General features: G+C 39.0%; 2 protein-coding genes across 2 annotated transcripts in view; one reads left to right on the forward strand and one right to left on the reverse strand.

Annotated features, from left to right (window-relative positions):
* Window positions 1–3,241: 3,241 nt before the first annotated feature.
* il10 (interleukin 10) lies at window positions 3,242–5,205 on the forward strand. The gene is made up of 5 exons (XM_073468547.1): window positions 3,242–3,406; window positions 3,592–3,651; window positions 3,776–3,940; window positions 4,665–4,727; window positions 4,843–5,205. Exons 1-5 carry the CDS (start codon window positions 3,242–3,244, stop codon window positions 4,951–4,953), a joined length of 564 nt encoding a protein of 187 aa, XP_073324648.1. The 3' UTR covers window positions 4,954–5,205.
* Window positions 5,206–10,709: 5,504 nt separating this feature from the next.
* mapkapk2a (MAPK activated protein kinase 2a) overlaps window positions 10,710–19,013 on the reverse strand; it is a 29,731-nt gene continuing 21,427 nt past the window's right edge. Inside the window, exons 3-10 of the mRNA XM_073468356.1 lie at window positions 15,957–16,021; window positions 15,650–15,729; window positions 15,381–15,507; window positions 15,201–15,276; window positions 14,981–15,105; window positions 14,231–14,316; window positions 14,030–14,110; window positions 10,710–12,579 (exon numbers count right to left, since the gene is read on the reverse strand). Of these exons, the coding sequence (XP_073324457.1) occupies window positions 12,430–12,579; window positions 14,030–14,110; window positions 14,231–14,316; window positions 14,981–15,105; window positions 15,201–15,276; window positions 15,381–15,507; window positions 15,650–15,729; window positions 15,957–16,021 (790 nt within the window). The 3' untranslated portion in view covers window positions 10,710–12,429. The remainder of the gene's footprint in view (window positions 12,580–14,029; window positions 14,111–14,230; window positions 14,317–14,980; window positions 15,106–15,200; window positions 15,277–15,380; window positions 15,508–15,649; window positions 15,730–15,956; window positions 16,022–19,013) is intronic.

Consider the following 19,013-nt stretch of genomic DNA (forward strand, 5'->3'; position numbering starts at 1 on the left):
GAGTGCACAATGATCATTAACTTGCTAACATGAAGCCTCAATTCTACTTACCCTCAGGATTATGACCTGACAATGTAATCAAACTGGTTTCAGTTAATAATGTCACATGAGACTAGCATGACCACATCCAGAGAGTGGAAAAAGCAGACAAACCGCACACCCACTCAACTCTCATATGAATGAATGAATGAATGTATCCTATATTTTGGTAAAAAGTTAAAATAAGAAAGAATAATCTGTCATGTGGTCTGCTTTTTATGAAACAATGAAAAACCTTGTAACAACAGGATTAGTAATACATTAACGTTGACAATAACATGACACTGGTTAGCACTCAGTATTTTCCCTGGTCACTTCTGGTACGTTGGGTTTGATTATTAGTTTTGAACGAGGAAGAGGCTGACTCACAGCTAAAACTGAGTTACAATAGAAAAATACTATATGACATATTAGCAGACTCGAAATCTCTCATACACGCATATAAACAAAGCCGCAACTGAAATCCTATAGTAGATTGGGCAGGAGCATCTAAAATGCAACCACACAAACTCTCGAAATCACACAGTTACATGCATCAGAGCAGACATGCATGCACACACACAGTCAGTGCCAAACTTAGAGGGGTTTCCCATAAACTAGTTACTGCTGACTCATCTTAATTTTGCAAATGAATTTATAGGTACATATATTTTAATGCATAAAATATAACTGTTGCTTTAACGACTGATTAAATCTATACACGTTGCTTTAATTACTTCTTAAACTACTTACATTCTTACATTTTGAGAAATTAATAGAATAAAACCTACTTTATTTTAACCCACCAGTATACCAAACCAGCATTATTGGTTTTGCTGCTGTAGTTTGTATGCAAGTACAATGACCTGCATTTCTGCATAACGTTGCAGTTCGTTTTGTCCAGTGTTACATGGATTTCGCAATTCACAGAATTCTCTGGGAACAACTTGTTCTTGGTATTTTTTTTTCCTTCTCTCAATACTAAACCGTCAGCATCTCTCCATAACCAACAATCATTTTTAACCTTTTAACCAACAACAATATCTTTATATAAGTAAAACTGTATATAAGAACGACTAATTCACAACACTATTTTCTGGCTCAACATTCAATTTGCTCTCACTAAACTGTCACAAGTTACCTTTGAAATTCAAAACTAACAGACTCTTTCAAAACATGTACGATAACTAAAATCTTTGAATCTCTCGTTTAGGTAATGCATTCACTGGGCTATGGAAGATTTTAAGCGCCTAAACAAAAACAATTCAAACAATGAAATAAAGTTAAATGTCGCTCACACTGAGTTAATTCTGTTATTAAACATCAAAAAACAAACAATTGTCCTTTTGACATGTATTTTACACAGTAAACACATACACAAATAAAATACAAATAAAACGTACAATGTATTTTTTTTCTTTTTTGGCATTTTATATCTTCCATACAACGGGGGCTTTTGTTTTTTTGAAAAAATTCAAAATCTTTTTTACTAAGCCTCTAATTCTCACTTTGGTGCACTGTTTTATCCGCATTTGGCTGTGGTGCCTTTGATTTTATTCACTACTTCTGTGAAAAGCACACTGTTATCAGTATGAGACAAGTTTCATCTGGTAAATGAACTCTTGTGGAACCTGACAAATTATCCTGAATTTTATCTGCGCTGAATGTGAAGTCTTCATCATTCAGTGATAATAACTGGGAATGATTTTCCCTGCAACAGTTTTCAAAATACCAGTATTGCCTAACATAAAAGACGAAGAGTAAATAAAGCAGACAGAGATACATTAGTCTGTGATATGTGGGTAAAACAGAAAAAAGTACTGAAGGGAAAACACCCCTTACACTGCCACTACGAGGAGTCCAGAATCACTTCTCTTCTGCAGTTTCTCCTTTTTTACATTTCTATATTTTTGGCCCATGCATATGCAAACCTCAAAGAGAAAGAACACCATGACTCCAGTCACCAGTTAACACAGCAAAAAGCAATGATGAGGGGACGTCACCTGTCCTCACTCATGTCAGTCATATTACGTACATATGACATGAGGGAATCCACAGCGTCATCAACTCAGACCACAACTCAAAGTCATTTCCATCAGAGTTGCACGATTTCCTCTGTTATTGTGAATGCATTAGATAATATGATGTGATTCACTGCTCTTTATGCAATTACAATCACTACTTTTTAACCTAAATATCTATTATAGATTCCATATCCAGGGCCGGATTAAATGGAGAGACTACTCTATTTATTCAGGGCCCCCCATACAAACATTTTGATATTTGGTGAACAAAAAAATTACTTAAATGCCACATGGTTACTATAACACTCATTAATTTAGTTAGCCACAGCTTCTTTCTCCTTAAGACCAGAGTAATACATGTAAAGGGATTATGTGATCAAGATACAAAAAAATGGTGACTGTATTCTGACAAAGTTACAGAAAAAAAGATGTGATTAGATTACAGATACATTCAGTACAAAAGGGATTACTAAGAGGCGTGATGAATGATAAACTGACTGAAACCATGATCACGTGCACATGTGACAACACTTCTAGAGTCTTGAGGTATTCTGTTAAGATTAAATAAAAGTCATGTCATCTATATTTCTTTTCTCTTTTCTTTGCATTTGCATAGCCTATGTTTAGTATTGAAGTAATCCAAAAGTAACAGAAAGTAATCAAATTACATCACTTTAATATTGTTATACTTGGATTATGCTACAGACTGCATTTTTTTAACAGGTCATTTGTAACTGTATCTGAATACATTTTTCATTCAAGTAACCCTCCCAACCCTGCTGAATAATAATAATAATAATAATAATAATGTAACATGTATAACACAATGTACATATTGTATGTCAGAAATATGAATGATGATCACAGACAATGATGTCATATTAAATTCCATAAGTGCTTTGTCAGATTTCTTTCCTTGACAGTTCACATCTTGACATCAATCAATAGTACCATCATGGGAGGAGGGGCCCAAATCTCATTGAGAATTCTGAAGAAAAAATTTCCCCTGTATGTATGAAGCATGTTTAACCATTTCTCTTCCAGTCAGTCTCCTCCCTCACCTGTCGAAATTTCGACTATAAATTAACCCAAGACATGAGACCAAATATGCTCACTTTACTCTTCAGCAACATCTTTACCCTGAAGACCTCTCCTCTCTGCCTCCAGAAGACTTCAGTAGCCTGTCCACCTGCAACGCCATGACTCCTCGGTCTCTCCTCATGTGCGTCCTGGTCCTCCAGTCTTTCCTCTGCACCGTCTTGTGCAGCCCTTTGTGCAACAACCCGTGCTGCCGCTTCGTGGAGGGCTTTCCTGTCAGGCTGAAGACGCTCAGAGAGAACTTCTCACACATCCGAGACTTCTACGTGAGTAAAAGCGCAGCACTCACTCTGCACCGACCTCGACAGTTAGTGCAGCATCATTTGGAGACATCCTCATCGCCCATATGTGGCCGTGTAGCTCCTGTCTGTCTCCAGGTGATGCTGACTGTGTGTCTGTCTGCCTCACAGCACACTGAACACAAGCTTTTTTTTCCTCCTTCTGTTTGCAGGAAGCAAACGATAATTTGGACACAGCGCTTCTCGACCAGAGCGTGGAGGAATCTCTCAAAGTAAGTTTCACTTTTAATTCATCATTAAAAGAAAACATGGTTCCCTAAATAAAGAAACAGCAGACTTTGAAAGAGTTAAAGGAGACTCGTATAACCAGGCTGGTGCTTCCCTCTCCTTCTCCAGACGCCGTTCGCCTGCCACGCCATGAACAGCATCCTGGACTTCTATCTGGGCACGGTGCTGCCGACAGCCCTGGCCGATGAGACGGAGGACACCAGGGACTTAAAGCCTCACATGCAGTCCATCCAGCAGATCTTCGATCAGCTCAAGACTGATGTCCACACATGTGTGAGTATCTGAAACGCGTGTTACTCCTACACGAGAATAAAGATGCAAATACGCACCGATTACGCGCAGCAGAAGGCTCCGGCACACTCAGTGCGCAGAGAGATGAGATGAGATGGTTCTGTTGTCTTTCTGCAAAACGTCTCAGGGTAAATAAGTGAGGGAGAGAAGTAAATTCGACCTCCATGTTATGTAACATAATGGTCCTGGAGGTTCCTGACATATAGTTTTCTCTTACTGCACTGAAACGTTACATTTGAACACGTTTGGGGCGACCTGTTGCTCACACTGTAGGCAAGTAGAAGTCAGTTCAGCATCCTGTGGTTTGGGCTTCATCCAAAAGACCTGTTGAAAGATTCTACACACTTTTTGACATGAGACAAATGGCTGTCAGACAGTCGGGGAAAAGTTCAGAGATGGCTCATAGGAGAGATCACAATGTTGCCTCAGTCAGTGATTCTTTTACCACAGCGGCGTGCATAACCGTGCATCATCCAGTTCTTGCAAAAGGGGAAGAGAAAGAAAGGAAGACATGGTGCACAGACTAAGTTCCTTACACCAACTCTGCCCCTGTATCAGTCACCACTCTTGTCATGTATTGACAGATGAGATAATGATCGCTTCATTTATTGGCTGCTGTCTGGGGGGGGTAAATTCAGGGCATGTAAGCCTCATAAAAGTTTGAAACCTTTGTGGTAACTTCATCTTTCTCTTCTTCCTCTTACAGAGACATTACTTCTCCTGCAAAAAAACGTTTGACATCACAAGCCTAAACTCTACTTACACTCAGGTGAGTGCCAAGATTTAACTGCAAAAATATGAAATCATGATGGCCTACAGCATATATGTGTGCATGCTTGCATTTTTGATGGTTTTAATAAAGTGAGCCATGTGTCTGTCCACAGATGGAGAGTAAAGGTCTATACAAGGCCATGGGAGAGCTGGATCTGCTGTTCAACTACATTGAGACATATCTGGCTTCCAAACGGCACGGAACACATGTGGCCTCCGCTTGAAGACCTGACAGACCTGACCCGTGACCTTGTTCATCTCAGGGAAGAAGAAAAGACAGAAAAGTCTTTCATCTTGCACTCTTTTGTATTTAAATCCGTTATTTTCTGTGGTATGAGTGTTGCCAGACGATGATTTTGATTTGTGAGCTTTCTGAGCTGATGTCTTTGTTGTTCTGAGACTTCCGTTTACTTTTTTGTCCTGAGGACAAGTTTCTAGACCATATTGAGTCCTACACATATGAAGTTACAACATACACTGCCACTTGAAAAATTGTGATATTTATTGTATTTAGTATATTTATTTTGACTGGATATGTATTTTTACAGACTAATAAATGAATTGTTGAACATGACAGACTCTTTTGAGTTCATTTCAGAGGATGATACAGCTGATAGAGCACTAATTACATCACATCCTGCAGAGCTGCAGTCTACATGTGGGGAATCACTTGAGTGTAAAGTCAACAGGCTGTTGCACTAACCTCAAACGTGACCCGTATACACCACTTACCAGCAGAGGCCCTGCTGGATCTTAATTTACGGTAACTGTAACTAGCCAGCCTCACCCTTATGGCATATGCACACTTGCACAAACACTTACACGTGCAGTGCATGCAAAAGCAATCACACTTGACATATATAAAACAGAGCTAACACACAGGGTGAAATAGGGCAGTCCTACGTTTAGAAAATGGCTATTACTTTTTTATTACTATGACATTTCACCTTCTTCAAAGTGACAGAGGCAAAGACGTTAACTGGGCTTTTTTAAGTCAACTTAAATGAGCTCAGAAAAACAGCCTGTTTTCAGCTTTGTAATAATCTGTTTTATAACTAATCCCAAAGGGTTTTTAAATAGTTTATTCAGCTAAAGAAGTAGGAGAAGAAGAAATTGTATAAAGTACAATATTTGCTTCTGAAATGTAGTCAAGTAAAAGTATAAAATGGAAAAATTTGAGTTAAGTACCTTGAATATGTAGTACTTAAGTAAATGTATGCATTTATGTTCCACCACTGAACCTGAACAACAAAAAGTTTCACAAAAACATGCTCTGCATCCTGAAATAATGTTTGAATGTAGGTAACTACATGCATTACTCTGACGGTGTCTGTCAGGTTCCTGACTTCACTAACTCCTGATTTGACTCAGGCCGTCACACTGAAACTACTCTAAGGACATTTTATCAGTCACTTGCTCAGTCACCGTGGGATGATCTGAAAAGTATCACTCTAGCAATGGCGGTACTTTATGCAAAAATATCATTCATAACATTTGTCTGATGGAGCATAATTATGTCATTTTGACCAATATTAATGGCAGTTGTCCTCATGGATGAACCGTGTTTATCATAGTTTGCTCCTTTAAAAATTCTCTGTTGATTCAGTCTCCTTAAAACTAGTGTTTATGTTTTGAACCGCCTGTCTGTTAACGTGCTGGTTAAGATCATATCTAGCTGTTATGAAATGACTAGATGCTTCTCTTCAGAGAACGATAGTTTCGAGGCGAGAGGTGAGAAAAGAAAATGACTCCATCATTGACGAATACGCCACCCAAAATGTGCAGCTGTAGTTCTCCGCATGGTAGGGGCTTGAAGGAATAGTGTGTAATCGCTTTTGAAAGATCTTGATAAATTGTTACTTTTAATATCTAAAATATGGATCTAACATGGCCAACTTCACCTCGATAGTTGACACCCATTGGGCTTACCCCCAAAAAACTTCAGTGCCCTCCTAATACCCAATACCTCAAAACAATATAGTAATGGCAAGCTGGTGAATGGTTAGGACCAGAGTAAATGAAATATAGGACATAAAAAGTGTTTATAACTGTTGGAGTGGAAAGACAGCCGCCATGGGATAACGCTGCTCATGTTTACGTAGTTCCTCCAAGAAAGCATTAGTGTTGCTGCATGAAAAATGACTTCAACTTGTGTTGAAGATGCAGAGACCTGGAAATATATTTTTCTATTCTACATTTAGAAATGTCAAGTTTTAAATTTCACATGAGAAGGAGAGGAAATGGAACATCTCAAAAGCAGTGAAATACATCCGTTGTGATTCTTTCATAAAGATTAAAGATGAGTCATATACAAGATTAGATTGTTCCAAAGTAGAGATGTTATAGATATCCAGATCTTCCAACACTGCATTAGTGCAGAGTGACACTCTCTATAATGAACTGAGTCAGTGTATGATATCGGTCCATCACATTTATAATACACTTTGTGTATTGCATCATCAATCCAGTCTCATGGCGTGTCATGATAAGTTAAAGTACACCTATTATGCTTTTTCTTTTTTTCCCTTTCTTTTAGTGTAAGTGTAAAAGATCTTGAAAGTAAAAAAAGGTCTAAGTCCGCACCAACAGAAGCTCCCCTTTCCCACAGAAAACAATGCTCCTGAAACATCTCATCAGTAGTCCCACCTTTAATTCTGTGACTTTGTGACATCACACTACTTAACACATTTGCATAATTTATGCCTTGCAGCTAGTTTGGTATGTGAGAATTTATTTAGCATAGGTGCTCTGTTGTTGTTAGCGGTGCTGGCTCAGGCTTGTGTGAGCTGACCAATCGGAGCAGACTGTGTATTCGGAAGAGGGGGCCTTAAAGAGACAGGAGCTAAAACAGAGCATTTCAGGTGGAAGGAGAATACAGTGCTGCAGCCCTGGACAGTATGAGAAAACTGATGTGTTTTTTCAGCACTAAAGCATGTAAACCTATTCTAATAGTTACCCAAAATAAAATTATGAACCTGAAAATTAGCATGTCTAAGTCCACTTTGCACTACTTCTTGGTAGGCATTGCACAAGTTTCCCTGAATCTTAAATTTAGCAGCCCAGTTTGAGTTGAATTTCTGCTCTTTCTCATGTCTTCTTCATGTCCTTTCTGTCTCTTTACTGTAATGTAAGGACATGTGTAAGCTCTGACCAGGGTGTGACAAAGTAATATTTCACAACAGTGGTAGATCTTTGACAGGTTGAGAAATCCCAGTATTTTGTTTGTGGTGCTTTACCAAAGTCATATCATTCTAACGCTGAATACCTAAAGGTAAGGAAGTAGAACACATTCAGATCGTTAGGAAAAAATGGACTCGTCTCACTGTCATTCATTTACTTTGGTCATGTCAACAAACACGCCAACATTTTGGCCTAGTTGCCTTCATCAGAGCATTGAGTAAAAATGTTCCATAACACCAATGAAGCGCCAGAAAAACAGCCTTTTATTGTCACTGCTGTTTGGCACCAATTAACATAATGAGTGGTCTATTTCAAGTTATATTCTTATAGGCAGATACGTGTATTTATGTGCTGTATGGAAGTATCAAATGACTTGAAAATAGCGGCGGTGAATAAGGTAGCTCTTCTGTAAAATTAACAGAAAAAATGCATTAATGACCTCATTTACGACATACATACACGTACTTTTAACTGTATGTATGCATATATATGTTCGCTTTCTTGATTTTCCACAGCCTCTTTTCTTAGAAAACCATAACGAAAGCGTTTTTTAAAAAAAAAGCTCGTTTTTGACACAGGAAAGAAAAATATCAATGCCAACACTTTTACCACAGCATGTATCTAGAGCTGCACCTGACAGAAAGAACAACCTCATTTCCAGCATGTGCGACAGATTAGAAAAGACGTACGTGTAAAACTTTGAAAAAAAAGGGTTCCTCACAATGGTTCACTCTGAGCTGTGGTTTCACGCAGGGGTAATGTGTGGCATCTCACTATTGCTACATTGTCTGGGGCATGTCGATCAGCTCCGTCGCGTCTGTGAGAGGATGTGCGTTTGTGTGTCAGAATCAGGATGGCATGCCACTTCAAAGAAATCCGAGCTGTGTCTTCCAACCCCCACCAGCTGAGAAGTCTCCGTCTTTCATATTTTCCCTCACCTTTGAAGAGGGGCGTACATGGTAATGACATGCTGGCATGTTTACGCTGACATGTTTCAGTTTCCAACCAAGAGAAATGAATTCATCACTTGTTTTCATGTTTGTGAATTATTGAATGTTTTCTCCATGATGATGGAAATCCTCTGATGATGCTGAACTTTTGAGTCGATGACATGATATACGACAATAAAATGCCCAAGGGTTCCTTTTGAGAAGAACATGTTGGGTGGGTGCACTGAGGTTTGCTGTAGGAAGGGTAAAGGGGTAGAACCTCCAAGGGACTATGATGAGAAACTCCCCCTTAGACCCATTTAAAACCCTGTCTCACTTACCTGCCAGACGAGAGAGATGACTGTAGTGTTTCATGACACTCAAAGCTGGAAGCCCAGGGCCGCCTGACACCTGAAGAGAAATAACCTTGTGCGATGGTGGGAAACTGCTCTAAACACCCCAGTGTTGGCAAATGTCCATGTTGACTCAGTGCCACCACTGTTTTGCGACGCAAATTCGTATATTCCAGGAGTCACTCATGCTAACAAGTATGTTCATCACGAGTTGAGCCTGTGCACTCCGTGTCGAAGCCACAAATCCCAAAACATCCTGACAACCTGAGTCATAGTTGAAGACATGACTGACAAGACAGATTTTCTAAATGTGAAGGCAGAGGTCAAATATGGAGGAAATAATTAAAATTTTAGATTTGTCTCTTTTGGAGTTTAATCAAGATATTAAGTTAATGAGAAACTGGACCAACAACCCAGAACAGTAACACACATGTAATAAGTGGACAAGTTGGCTATTAAAAGCCAAGTGTTTGCTTTGCAATACAGAGCCATAACAGCCAGACAACTTTCACAAATGATCAGTCAAAAGAGATATGACCTCTAATAAATGTCACTTTAACTCATACTACATTCACTTGCTTTCCTTATACAGTAGAAATGCTGAATTACCTTGGTTTTAACCATTTAAAGAATATAGGTCAATGAGACAGCTCTACCAAATGCTTAAAGTTAAACAAAATTTCTATAATAAGAGTTTCTGAAATCTTTGAGTCCATTTGATAGAAAATCACATTGTTTACATGATAGTACCAAGTGCTACTGAAGTCCTGGAATTTGTTCCTTTTCAAATAGAATCCACTAAAATATTTTGAGAGCTTTAGATCAACACCCTAGTAATGAGAATTAGTGAACAGGTAATAAAGGCCTTATAAAGTCCTTAATAGTTGCTTATTAAAAATGTGTGGATAAAACTGGCTTAAAAATAGCATTATAAACATATTTATTGTTAGATTATGATTTATAAGCACTTAAGAAGTTTCAGTTTATGTGTACTGTTCAAGAACTTTAATAAAGGTGTTACGAGTTTCTTATAATTGTTCATAATACTATTATAAACAAAATTTGAGTTTAACTAGCTTACCTATTACTGTTAAACCTTTACTAAGCTTTCTTTAAATTATTTATTAAGATTGATACTTACTTCATTATGCATTAGCAGTTAAACAAGCACCTAATAACAGTTAACTATGATTTTGGCAGGTACTGGATATAAAGCAAGAACGGTACCTGAACAAAGAAAACAATTAAAAGAAACATTTATAACGTTATATCAGGTTTCTTGCAATTGCTTACAAATGTCTTGTATAATCCAACAATAAACATGTTTATGATGCTATTATTAAAACTAAGGTCATATTACAATAATGTTAATGAGCATCTTATATCGACGTATAAAGGCCTTGTCACCTACTAACTAATGCCAAACACAATCTAATGCTTATTACAAACATCTTTTATTGTCTGTTTTTCCTTTACTGTTAAAAGTTTTTTGGTATTCAAAAAAATGGACAAGAGAGCTTTTTTTTTTTTATGTGTTTTTTAATCCAAAGCTGAAGCAGACAAAAGTACGGCGGGTGGAGCTGAACAGACTCAATGACAAGAAAAAAAAGACATACACATCTGTGCTTCCACTACAAAAAAAGTGTCAAGAGGGACAAAAAGAAAAAAAAACATTGTCACAAACATTCAATGAACATTTTTACAGTGAGAGATTTATAGGTGCCATGTGATGGGTAATGTGGATGTGATTTTACAAAGTGAAGTGGACCAAATTGACAAAAAAAATAACACAATCATTTCCCATAATCCCAAGTGAGCTGGGAAGTGTCCTGTTGCGTAAACAGAACATTGAAGAGGAACCAACCATCACACTCATCATAAATGTGATGACAGCTTGCTGGTGGTATGTCAGATTCTGCTCCGGGACCAGGAGCAGCTCTTAAGTACTTTCTACTTCTTATCAATCCTCCAGGAAGTGTGGAGGACAAGTGTTGGAGAATAGTGGCAATTCACCAGATTAGGCCCAATGAGCCTCCTGACAGTTACAGTAAGCTGGTGCAACCAACAGTGATGCAAAGTGATCGTTTCAGAAAGACCTCCAGAGCTCAACCAGTCTGTCCAAACCATGCATTTCTTAGAGGGTGTTACTGCTTACACAAAAACACACACAAACGATCCCTATAGTTGCTCAACATCTCTCCCAACACACCTGCAAACAGAAATCAACACTAAAGGTCCTAGCGGTACTTCATGCTGACAAACACATCTGCATAGCATTAACCTGAAATATAATCTGGCAATGTTATAAATTCTGAAGCATAACATTGGTAAAAGCCTGAACAGAATGGTAGGTAGGGGTTAAAAGTAACTGGCTGCTTTAGCAACACTCAGTAAGGCCTATGCTAACATGTTCATAAAATCCATGAAAAAATACAGTATCCGTTGGCTCCTACTCTCCTATTAGCTACATGCAGGAGAAAGGTGGAGCCAGTTTTATGCTGCATGGCATCCGTCTCTGCCCTAAACCTACATACCTGAAACACAAGCGTAGATCAAAGGTAGGAGAGAGGGGCCAAGAGTGAGGTGCTCTGTCAGAATGGCACACGGCCCTTGTGAGTGCATAGGCCTCTGTTCAACATTCACAAAGACAAACTGAGCTGACAGACACTCCCAGGTCATGTCCCAGAAATGAGCGACTATCTCCAGCTAATTCCAACAGTCAGGGACAGAGTCCTTACATTCCACTCGTCAGTTCAAAATACATCTGCTTACTTTGCATTAACGTAAATAGAAACCTTCCCTTGCTTTTATTTTTGGGATTTAGCCATTTGATTTAACATTCACAGGTTTGGGGCTAGAACAGGGCTGTGGGGTGAAACAGAACTACTGCTAATGCTAAGGCTTCATGTCCTATCCCACCGTTTGAACCCCTCTGAATACACAACCTGATATTTGGGAAAGGAGAGGAGGGAGATCTCACCGATTCCCTCTCCTCTCCTTTTCTAGAATTCATAATCTCTTCACTGGTGTAAAAACACAGATAAACACCCTCTCTGTCAGAGCAGAGTGGTGCGCTTGTTAAAATGGTAGAGTAATAAAAACAAACACTTCTACAAAACATTAGAATTTGCCATGAAAAATAAAACACTGAGAAAATCCATGCAATGCGACTCGTGTCGACAAATTATTGCTTCCTTTTTACAACCTGTGTTTGTATGTGCATGCATACGTGCATCTTTCAGTGGGCAGCAGACTGCGGGTCGTCCATGGTGTTATTGGCTTTCTTCCTCCGTTTCGTTAGCAGTGGATTGGACGAGTCCTCAATGGTCTTGATCTTGATTTGCTCATAGTCAACCCTCATTGTTGCCAAGGCACTGGTCATTTCCTCCTAAAAACAAATGACAAAAAGAAGCTCATTAGAGTTTGCCGTTTTTGTATAGACGTAATTAGGCCTGGCACAGTTATTTGAGCTAACCATGATCATTTCACATAATCGCTTCCATTCATCTGTATAAAAACAGCTGGATAAAAAAGAACAGAACATAGAAATATCAAGTTTACATCACTACTTTCATATAATGTTCCACCATTTGAAGTTTGACCAGTGTTCCCCATCCTCTGCTATGGTTTCATGGCACCTGAGTGAAGAACTATCGTCACCAACTCTTCCTCTCGGTACTTATCTTCTAATATTCACATAATTCTGCTGGTTAAGGCAAAAAACTGTCTACCTGGGCACAAGGATACAATGTTAGGAAAAAAAAAACAGACCTTGGCTGTCTAGGCCAGTGGTTTTCTAGCTTTTCGTGCCTAAGGCAAACCAAATCTCAAGGTACACCTGTATTCATATCTGTGCAAAAATAGCCACTATAACACGTTATCTGATAACTCTGAACATCTGTTTGACTTTATCTACTAATGCCAATTAAGAATTTGGCAAACAACCAAATTACTTTATGAACAAAAGGATTCAGAAATGCATTTGAAACTTTGTAAAATAACATAAAAACAGCAAGACATGCATTTAAACCAGACAGGTCACAAAATAAAAAATGAGGTGAACTGGTCCACATAAGAAAGTGGTTCATTTCCCCCATTTTTACCCTACTTCACTTTGGCTGTCAATCAGGTGATGTCCAAATTAGGAAATGAATGTGTACAAAGTACTGATATAGTAAATGAAACCTCATTCGTTACTTGATGTATACTGCAACATAAAATGTACAGTTGTAACAAAATCCCACAGCACATCTAGACTTGTCTCACGGCATACCATCTGGGAACCAATGGTCTAGACTGTACTGCTTCTTTTGTTTCAGCTCATGTTAGACCATATTTTTTTTGCTGTATACCTGCATAAAATGATCATGACAGCCAAAAACATCATGAACTTTTGCTCGCCAAGCAAAGCAGGTGCCAGATTGTAACTTCTGTCCAAAGGGAAGCTAATCAGGTTCATTTAAATTAAGAAGTTCTATGGCATAAGCAAAACCTCAGATATTTCTACAGGGAAATTGTTGATGACAGAAAAGATAAATTAACACCAACCTTATCCTTTTAAGAGTAAATAACAATCAGTAAATGTAGTCACTAACCAGCATGGGATATATAATGTGATTTCTGAAGTTAATGAAAGGTATTTTTTCTGATATAATTGGCTGGATTCATTTATCAATCAAACATCAAGGATTTAAACATGATAAGTGAAAGGTGAGAACTCCTTACAAACGCATGCTAAGAAAGTCATTTTAACAATTGTAGCCATGATACAGGCACAGCGGTCTTTTCCAATATTTTCAGGCGAGCAAAACTGATGCAAAGTGAACCAGGCTTCTAACCTTGACATCCTCCCATGCATCCTTCTCTTCCTTTAGCACCCGGCTGGTGTGAAGTGGGGTCTGGGGAACCTCCATCGATTGCTTCAGGGAGACACACAGACACACATCAACATCTTACTTCAATAAAAGGATTGTCAGCTAAAACAACTGAGTTGAAAGATGGCCAGAAAGTGAGCTAGAAATATGCCTGACTGTGCTTACATTGATCCATGGATGATTCATGAACTCTGTGATGGTCATCCTTTGTGTCGGCTCAGTCTTAAGGAGGGTCCTAATCAGTTGTTTAGCTGCAAAAACAATTATTATTTAAATCATTAAAAAAAAAAAAGGCTCAACTCTTACAGCCGCTAAAATTAAATTTAAAATCACACACTAAGAAAACACAGGTTGGCCCTGAGTGATGGTGCCAGATTTATTTAATATATTTTTGTTATATTTAGATTGACTGGCATATCATGAGGCATATAAAGTGTGTGTAAGTATAAGGAAGTGTGTCACGCAAAGTACAACCAATCCTTCCACACCCTTCTGTTACAGTTAGATATTGGTTAGCTATCAGTCATCATGTTAGCTTCTCTTTTCTCTCTAAAACCTTTATATTACTCAAGAAATACAACGTCACTTTCAATTGTAGTGAATCTGACTGCTGGTATCAAATAGGAGGTGAAACACCTGCATCAGTTTCAATTTCTTGATAAGCCAAAAAAGCTTGTTTGACACATTTGAGCAGATGTTTTATGAAACGTGCATGAAAGAAACTGTGAAACAATGCTGACATGATATGAAGCAGGTGCTCCTTGGTTTGTCAAGCAGATAACTGACGTTTGAATTTTCCAAGTTTTAATACATTACTCTTAAAGAGTAATATATTTCTTTATAAGTTATATAATCCTTCACATAACTTGGTTTTTGAATCTCACACAATCGTCCAAGTTTACTATTTTTACTGACCTTCCTCTGATACATCAGACCATTCAGGGTTGGGAAACTCATACTGGCCCATCCTGATCCTCTTCTTCATCCCCGGAGAGATGGCTAGACCATGGTTAGAATAAAAAGGAGGGTACCCACACAACCTGTTGAAGGTTAAAAAAGGCAATATTAGTTACAGCAACCAAAAAATAATCTTATGTGATAAAAGGTTTAGAGATACTAGAAAAAACAGACTTACAGGATATACATAATGACACCCAACGACCACATGTCACATGACTTGTCATATTTCTCTGGGCCCAGAACCTCTGGAGCTGCAGACAGAAAAGTGAGGGACAGAAGAGATAGTAGAGAAATGTGTCATGTGTGTTTATCAATACGAAACAAGTGCAGAAAATGAGAGAGTACAGATCCTTACCAACATAGTAGGGTGTGTAGCAGGGAGTAGCTAAAGAGTTATGTGAAGTGGTCTCCTTGGCAAAGCCAAAGTCTGTGAGTTTAAGCAGGGCACTGGACCTCTTCGAGGAATAAAGTAAATTCTCTGGCTGCAGGGAGGAAATGGGAGGAGAACCACAAGAAATTACAGCAAGGCGTTATTTATCATCCTTTAAAACCTTCTAGCAGAGTGCTTTAATTTCCCAAGAAAGAGCAAGAAAACGTGTCATCATAGGAAGTTATTGCACAAACCTTGACGTCTCTGTGTGCAATGTTGATCGCATGCAGGAACTGGATGGCCTCTCCTATGCTCTTCATGATGTCAGATGCCTCTAAAGTAAAGACATATAGGGCTGTGTCAGGAACAGCAAATGTACAAAAATCACTTATAGGGGTTGCTTGATGTGGATCTTAGGGTGTCTGCTGCTTTATACGGTATTCAACAGGTGCCTGGATTTGTATGTGGATGCAGTGGTATATCTGAACCAGTGTTATGTAATCGTGTAATACAGTGCAGCAGTAGCAAGAGTAAGAAAGGAAGTCAACAAAAGCTTATTACCTCTCTCTGTGAAGGCCTGGTCTCCTCTGTCCTGGATTCGACTAAAAAGCTCACCACCGTCCATGCTGCAAAAAAATAACAATACATTTCAGGAACTGTTTTTTGTAGGCAAATCAACTTCGGATGTTCTCATTACTAACCTCAACCTTGATTCTTTTCTAGTGATGCACGATCTGTTATGACCCTGGGTCATTATTTTGTGTATACTGTGTATACTGATATGTCCCTCCTCCTCCTAAGGTGTGAGCAGTCTCCTCTGAGTGTGTGTGTGTGGGTGTTTGTGTGTGATTGATAGCAGGTTGGACCTGCTGATTGGCTAGATCTGGCTGATTGCCGACCCAGGATTGGTCAGAGGCAGGAGAGGAGCCTTTTTGAAGCACCGGCTGACTGCAGTCTTCCCTCTCTCCACCTATTCGCCCACATCCAACTTGGACTGGTGTCTAGCTTGCCTGTTAGTTTGTTGTGAGATCCAGTATAAGTCAATCATCTGACTGTTGAAAATGTTGTACATAGAGAACTGTGTTTGGTAGCCGAGTAGGAGGGAGAAGCCTTTTATTTAACCCTTTTTCTCCTGTTTTTCCTTCTTTAGGAGTTAGGTAAGAATTTGTCTTTTTGTTACTATTTTTGATTTGTGTTAGGAAGGTAGGGAGATAGACTCTTTTGTTTGTTGTGTTGGCTTTTGTCTCCCTCTGAAGCAGAATAAAAATGCTACCTTAAACATAAATGACCTGTGACACTGGCCTTCTTGGGAGTGGGAAGAATGGGGGAGAAGCACTTCATGTTATGTCTCTGTTTCCCCTAGACCAGGGGCGTAACAGATCATATTACATATTGACCCATCAACCTGATAATGGTAAATTGATATTAACAGTTATATATTGGCATCGGTTAAAAGTATTGCTGATAAATTGACATAATATGAAGCCAAATTGCTCTCAACAACCTTAATAAGCACAGCATTTACACACTTTGATACGGTGGCACGTTGAGTAGACTAGAGAGCCAAACAATATTAAATCATCCATTTTTGCTCACTTTATCCGACATCTCCCTCAGGTGTAAATAAGCTACAGGTTAATAACTTTCTGTTCACTCATTCTGTTAACATGTGATGCTGTTTCTAGTCCTACCATTTATGAAGTGCTTTTGAGGATAAAAAATCTGATATTATTTAAAGGCCATGTCGCCTAGCCTCAACAGGCCAATCGAGGATCAGAAACAGCCAACAAGCACATATTTGCATAACATGCCACTGACTCATGTCTGGGCTATATGAGGCGCTGTCATGTGTGGTTGGTCTACAGTGACCCGGTCAGCCGGACACACTCATGGTCAATTGCAGGAAAGAAGACAGAAATAATGTGACTGAAGTCAATTTTTCCCCTTCTTCTGAGTGTGAGAACTAAAATTAGCAGAAAAAGGCTCTGGGTGCAACATAAATATCACTATACTGTAACCACCGGAACTACTGTAAGATCAAATGCGAAGGCAACACGACGTACTAAGCCAAAATAACTGTATGCCATGATGTAAGATCTTGCCTAATTGTGCGGCAGCTGTATGAAACACATCCGCCCTGCCAGTTGATTCAATGCAAGGAGGATGCACACTTTTATCTCTCTATGACTGGTTGCTGGTAAGCTGTATGTTTTCTTTTGGTTGACCAACACAGGTGATAGCTGTGTGAAACCAATTGAATGACTGGTTCATACCTTTGGCCCACTAACACAACTATGTCACAGGCCAGGTCAGCAATCTGCTTGCCATTTTAAAAAGCCACACAGAACAAAGTCACACCTTTTTTAAAGGGGTTTCTAAGTGGTGATTAATCAGCATCAGTACGCTAGTACAGTTCAGTAAAGACTGCACTACAATCAACCTGCTGCACACAAGTTCACGCTTTCACCAGGTGCATGACACATTATGTCGTCTGTATTTTGATGACTAAAGCTTGGTAATTCGCACTGCTACTCAGTTTTTCCAACAGTACTGAAAATTTGATGTGTGATGCAACTGATGGAACTTGTCATTATACATTGGTTTTGTGGGCGAGTTTTTGTGTGTGTGGAGAGACACACATCAGCAGTAATTAAAGTAAATATGTTTTGGAAATGAGAGAATGTGGAGAGTACAATTCTGAATATGTTTAAAAGCAAAGTGTGGGTATTTGTTGGCCTGAGAATAAGACTAAAAAATAAACCAACTATTTCAGATTCGCTTTCAAAGTTTGCTTACATGGTGTTGCTTTAATTGTCCGCCTTAATGCACAGTCACTAGCTTGCTTCACCTTTCTGTTTCTCTCTTTCTGTATGTCCACTCTGCTGACTTTCTTCTTCAGCAGTATGCTATATAAAGTCACTGAAAAAATACACCTCGCATTTTTTACTTTTCCATACATGCTTCCGTTTCCACAACAGCAGATGAGCCGCGAGTGGAGAAACCTTGTCTAATTATGCAGCCTATCGAAACTTCCAAACCCAATGTGGTAGCGAACGACATCGCAACAACCGGGCGCGCTTACAAGCTGCAACGGCATAAGTAGTCCTACATTAAACAGGAGAGGTCACATCACAATCATTGTGTTTACAGGAGCGATGTTACACCAGAGAACATCTCTCTCTGTGTTTCTTTGCAGAGCATGTGCTAATGTGCGTAGACACGAGGGGTAGAGCAAAGGTGGATTGTCCACTAGTTTAGTGACTGGGGAAGGCTTTGTTCTCTCGGACAGATAAATAAATTAAAGTAAAAAATGCTAAAATAGGTCACAAAATATTCTTGGGTGGCCATTCATGGTCGGCCTGCCAGAGTAAAGTCTATGTGTGGGAAACACAGAGGCACCTTTTGTAGAAATGGCTACCACAGAAACAGTTTTGAGTGCAAGTGTTTGTTTATGTTTTTGTTCTTTCTGTCCGTCTGTCTGTAGACAGATTCTTGTAAGCATGACAGTGTCACAACCATGCAAGATACAGTCGTGAAACTTTATAGGTGTGTAGTTGAGAGTGAAATGAAGGCCAGGTTTGAAGATGATTGTGGCCTCATGAGCTAATGTAAAAATAA

The sequence above is a fragment of the Pagrus major genome, chromosome 6 (assembly GCF_040436345.1).
Source record: "Pagrus major chromosome 6, Pma_NU_1.0".
Taxonomy (NCBI): Eukaryota; Metazoa; Chordata; class Actinopteri; order Spariformes; family Sparidae; genus Pagrus; species Pagrus major.

Excerpts from the sequence above, each read along its gene's own strand:
- il10 (XM_073468547.1), top strand. The coding sequence starts at position 3,242 with ATGACTCCTCGGTCTCTCCTCATGTGCGTCCTGGTCCTCCAGTCTTTC. Across the intron at positions 3,407-3,591 it reads CACACATCCGAGACTTCTAC|GAAGCAAACGATAATTTGGA; the intron begins GTGAGTAAAAGC and ends TTCTGTTTGCAG. Across the intron at positions 4,728-4,842 it reads TAAACTCTACTTACACTCAG|ATGGAGAGTAAAGGTCTATA; the intron begins GTGAGTGCCAAG and ends GTCTGTCCACAG.